Below are 5,253 nucleotides of genomic sequence, written 5' to 3'. Positions count from 1 at the left end.
ATATACATTTTTTTTTTTTTGGCGGGGTTGTGCTGGGGATCGAGCTCAGGACCCTGTGCTTACAAAGCAGGTGTGGTGCCACTGAGCTAAACCCCAGCCCTAAGGATTACATAAGGAGAACTGGGAGTGTAGTTTTTCCGTGGAGTAAGAGAACTACCCTTGGTGTAGGACATGTTTTAGGGAAGCATCCCGTCTGGCTCACTCTCACCTGTACCCCAGTAGCCATGAGCGTGCCCGTCCCACAGTAAGCAATCCACACAGGCTGACTGACTGATTCCTGAGCGGTAGATGTGTCAGTGACCTGATGAACACATTTCAATTCCAGACGGAAAGAACCACTCTGACACCCCGATCACCTCGCTCTCTCTCCCTCCCTCCTGCTTTTTCCTGTGTGTTTATACACACACCGCAGAAACAGACGTGTAGAGTATGCGCAAGAATACAGTGTGCTCACATTTAGGTTTTGCTGAACCTGTTTTTAATTCCTGTGTATTTTATCGCCAGCATATCAGGTATACCAGAAACTGAAGAACAAACACAGACAGAAGAGCCCAGATTGCGCAGAAGTCCCCGCTGAGCAGAAACCCAAAGAGACCAGTACCTTCTTGGAGTGGGATGAAGCAGTGGCTGTAACCCCTGGGCCATCTGGGTCAGGAGGTCACCGTGGAGCTCTGGGGCCAAGCAGCCCCCTTACTTCCTGCGAATAGTGTGGACTTACTGGCCAGACAGGTCCTCTGCCTTCCAGAGCAGCCAGGAAAGATGGTGAGAGCTGCTTCCTGGATCCCCTTGGCAGAGTCTTGTGAACGTTTGAACATCAAATGTTAGAAACCTCGTTTGAATTTTTGTGTGGTTTGTGAGCTGCAGCCAGATCACCTTCTGAGGTGTTCTGCCCTTTCAAGGAGCTCTTTGGGGTCGACACGATAGGGTCACTGCAAGTGTTCCTGCCAAAGGGGTGGGACCTTCAATGCCAGAGGCACCCTTCCAGAGGGTGTGCATGCAGCAAGTATCAGGACTCAGGGAGATGTGGTCTCTTGTGCAGTGCCAAGCTGAGCCTGAGTCCCTGTCACTTCCTGACCCAGATCAGGTCCTTGGATAACTCAGGAGGAGACTGTATCTCTTACCCCCCCCCCCAAAATGGGGCCCTTTTCTCAAATGACTGTTACCCATGAAGAGCTAGACCCACAAGTGCAAGGTACTGAGTTCGATCCCCAGTACAAAAGAGCTGGAGTATCTTTTTTGCTTGCAGACATTATGGAAGTTTAGATGGAAGCTAAAGAAAATGTGAGGGCAGAAAGCAAAGGACTGTACTGTCAGTCCCTAGAGATGGATGCATCCACATGCGTCCTGATCTGTGTGCACACTGAATCCTTTGCAGAACATGAGACGGTTCCACAGCTGTGCTGCTTGGCAAGGCAGAGTGACCTTACAGAGCCTCTGTACGCAGGAGCCTGCGGCCTGCCTCACTCTGTACGGCAGCAGTGCCCAGGAAGTGTCACCACGCACTGAAGGACTGTACCTCCTCACCCCGGCTGTATTCACGCACAGCGTGTGGAGGCCCCGCGCCAGCACTGAAGCACTTTGTCACGCCGGCCTGACCAATGTGGCTCTGCATCCTGGCAATGCCTGCTGTCTCACGGCTTCGCCGGACCATGGCATGGGTTCTGACCCACCTCTCTTAAAACCCATGTTCAAAATTATGTGTGAAGCAGAGCATTTATGGTCTTTGCCCATTTGTGTCCTTTGCCTGCGTCTGCACTGCACTGTTTGGCTTTATAGACCTTACCACATCCCGATACTGGCGATGCGTTTGTCCCACGTCGCCAACTCTTCACTTACGGTCTTTCCTATTGTTTTACTGCAATGGAAAATTTTGTAGTTTACATTTTCAGCTTTATTAGTCTTTTAAAATATTTAAAAATACTATATATCAGAATATTTATATTTTTGGTGAAGATGTACTTGGCTCCTTTTCGGGGACGTAACATGTTTATTCACTGTGGTGTGTGCGTGTCTTCCTGTTGGTGAAATGATCCTGTCGTAGGCAAACCCCGCTTTCTCTACGTGGACAACATTAAAGATACTTTCCCCTATATTTTTCTACTATTTTGATGGTCTGAAGATGTACACATTTATCCTGTTTTTGAATGTAATTTTTGGCATGTTAAAAATCTAATTTTTTATGCTTCATTATTCCAGAGTTACATAGCTAATCAGTGTCTTAGTTACTTTGTTGTTGTTGGGAGAAAATACCTGATACCCACAAGTTAGAGGAGGAGAAGTTTATTTTGGCTCCAGTGACAGAGGTTTCCCTCCATAGTCAGGGGGCTAAAAGGCAGCATGGCAGCATGGCCTGGCTGCAGGACATTGCAGAGAGAAGCAGCTCCTGGAGAGGCAGGAGAAGCAAAGAGGAATCAAAGGAGGAGGAAGGAGATCACCTTTCAGGTTATGCCCGTAGGGACCCACCTCTTTCTACGAGGCTTCACCTCCCAATATCACGTTCACTCATAAACTCAGTGGACTCACCCGCTGGTGAGATCGCACACCGTGATCCTGTCATTCTCCCAAGCCCCGCCTGTGAGCACATGAGGCTTCAGGGTGACAACTAGATACAAACTGTAGCAATCATTCATCTTTGCTATACTGACGAAACTCCACTTTTATCACACGCTTTTCCTACATAATGTGTTTTCATTTCCATTTTTTGTTCCATTTTCTATTTTTATTTGTAAAACGTGAGAAAGTATACTACTTGAGATTTAATACTTTTGTACAATTTGATTTCCCAATACCTTGTGGTTTAATCTGATGCCAGTGATTTTTATGGTCTTTTTATAATTCAGGAAGTCATTGTGACTGTGAAGACAGGGTCCCATTAGGTTCTGATGGAATTCTGTATGGAAAGGAACCATGAGCTCACCTGTAGCATGATGGTTGAGTTCTCACCATGGATCCCCACTTGCCCACCTGGTGACTCTGGACTGAGGATCTTGGTGCTCTGTGCAGGGTCACGGTCGTGCAGCAGTCACAGGCAGGAAGGGTGCCTGTGAGGGGTACAGGACAGTGGAGAACAGATCACTTCAAAGATATGCTTTGCAGAGTTGTGGTTGTGATGTCCCATGCCTATATTCTCAGCTAATTGGGAGGCCGAGGCAGGAGGATCCCATGTTGGAGGCCATTCTGGGCAACTTAGTGAGATCCTGTCTCAAAGGGGCTGAGATGTAGCTCAGTGCTCCCTGGGTTTAATCTCTAGTACTGGGGAAAAAAAGTGGGAGGAAGAGAAGTGATACCCGGGTCCAAAATGAATGTTACCATGAATTTGAAAGAATCCATAAAAAACAAATTTCTAAATCCCTTCTGTACAGACATCTAAGGCAAAATGGTGAAATTCAGCTCTCTGTTCTGAAAGCATTAGTGTCATGGATGGTATTTACCAGCCAGGACATCCCCAGGATGAGGGGACAGGTCTACCATGGGGATCTTTAAGTCAGAAACACAAGCCATTGTGAGGGCCTGAAAGTCCTGCCAGAAGACCTTCATTGGACAGGGCTTGTGAACAGGCTGCCGAGCACTGGGGCATCTGGCTGCTTGACAGCCCATGCACTGGGTCTCACTGTGTAGCCCACGCTGGCTTCAAACTCATGGCAATCCTCCTGCCTCACAGCCTCTTGAGCACTGGGATTACAGGCCTGTGCCATCATGCCTGGCTGATGCATGAATTTTAGAACGCAGACCAGAATGAATAAGTGCTAATTATACACAGCATATTTTAACTGGTTGGGATAATCTCGAGTTCCTAAAAGCTGGGGCTTCTGTGAAATGGGAAGTGGGGTGGGGAAAGCATGAGGCTGGAGGCCAGCTGTGCAGATGAGCCTGACAGACAGCATGCGGCAGATCTGGAATGGAGCCCTTACCTTGGGGCCAATGACCTGTCTGAGCCAGGCCTTCTCACGTCTTGAGAAGCCAGGCCTGGGAGGTGATCACTAATGTGGCGTCTCCTCTTTGCGCTGTCGCAGTGGAGGGCAGTGATTGACAGGGCCATTAGCCATCACCCTCCTCTCTGGGTGACCTTAACATTGGCCTTGGCATACATCTCCCTGGCAGGAGCGGCCTGATGCCAGGCTCCCGCATCCTGAGAGCTCCTCATGGGCTGGCCAGTCGCAGCACTTTGCTCATGGCCTGCTAGTTTGCTGAGCATTGTCTTAGGTATCTGGGTCATTTTTAGTGAATAAAACATTTCTAAACTCATAAAACTGAAGACTACTTTCAAATATTTCTGTAGATGTCTGCAACAGTTATAAAAAGCAGACACTTCTGGTTCAGGAAGATCTTAAAAGATTGATGATGTAACTAAGGCATGTTGGAAACCGAGCACACTGCTTGCTTTCTCTTCTCTATGAATAGAACCAAGATGGCGCTCAGGACCGTAATATGCTTTGCTAACACTCAATGTACTGAAGCTGGCACGCATGTGACACGGTTCACCCTGAAGACGGAAGAAAAATCTGCTGACTCCTGGGAAATCTTGCTTTTGTGCCACAGCACTGATGGGCCCTTTCTCCATGTCTATCGCCTCGCAGATGCTACTGTTTTCTTTCTGGACTATGGATGCAGTAAGTGCAGCTGCATAGAGACCATAGAGAATCAAACCTAGGAACAGCCTTCTTCCGAACTTGTTTTCTAAAGAAAAGTAAACCTCACTTATTTAAGTCCACTTGGTTAGTTTTTCATTACTCTCATTCAAATACATTCTTAAATTGATACATAAAGATTTTGTTGGTTTTAAAATTTTATTCAGGCTGGCCTCTACTTTGTCATGTTTATTTCCACCATAACAGTGTAGCTTGAGTATTTATAAAGTAAGAAAAATGGGAACACGTTCTTTCATAAGACATCAATTAGTGGAACATAGCTGTGGTAAACTATTCTAATTCCTCGTTTTTAATCACATTACATTTGGATGAGTCATTTTAAAGCCAGGAGATCTGGCAGGCGATTTGGAACCACATGTGTAAAAATCTGATCTCTTTTCAACACCCATTTCTCTCCTGTTCATCATAATTCAGAAGCATTTCTAATAATGATATCTACCAAAGTTTTGATTTTATGACAAAATTGTTTCTAATTCCACAAAGCTTCTGACTACTGATATCACGTTAAAAAAATGAGCACATATTAATACACGTATGCATGGGGCTAAGTGTGGTATTTTCTTTTTTTTTGGTACCAGGGATCGAACTCCAGCCCTTGCGCTTG

The 5,253-nt window shown here is 46.4% G+C and overlaps 1 protein-coding gene across 4 annotated transcripts in view; it reads left to right on the top strand.

Moving 5' to 3' along the window:
* Nucleotides 1–4,760, top strand: part of Slc10a6 (solute carrier family 10 member 6) — a 42,318-nt gene extending 37,558 nt beyond the window's left edge. For 3 of the 4 annotated variants that reach the window (XM_010606718.3, XM_010606717.3, XM_010606716.3), the window contains one exon: nucleotides 505–3,201. In XM_010606718.3, coding sequence (XP_010605020.1) covers nucleotides 505–707 — 203 coding nt within the window. In that variant the 3' untranslated portion in view covers nucleotides 708–3,201. Of the gene's footprint in view, nucleotides 1–504; nucleotides 3,202–4,401 lie in introns of those variants that run through there. The other variant, XR_776869.2, reaches the window with a different exon arrangement.
* The last annotated feature ends 493 nt before the right edge of the window (nucleotides 4,761–5,253 follow it).

The sequence above is a fragment of the Fukomys damarensis genome, unplaced genomic scaffold (assembly GCF_012274545.1).
Source record: "Fukomys damarensis isolate Sample0158 unplaced genomic scaffold, DMR_v1.0_HiC HiC_scaffold_37, whole genome shotgun sequence".
NCBI lineage: Eukaryota > Metazoa > Chordata > Mammalia > Rodentia > Bathyergidae > Fukomys > Fukomys damarensis.
This window is presented reverse-complemented; position numbering and strand designations above follow the sequence as displayed.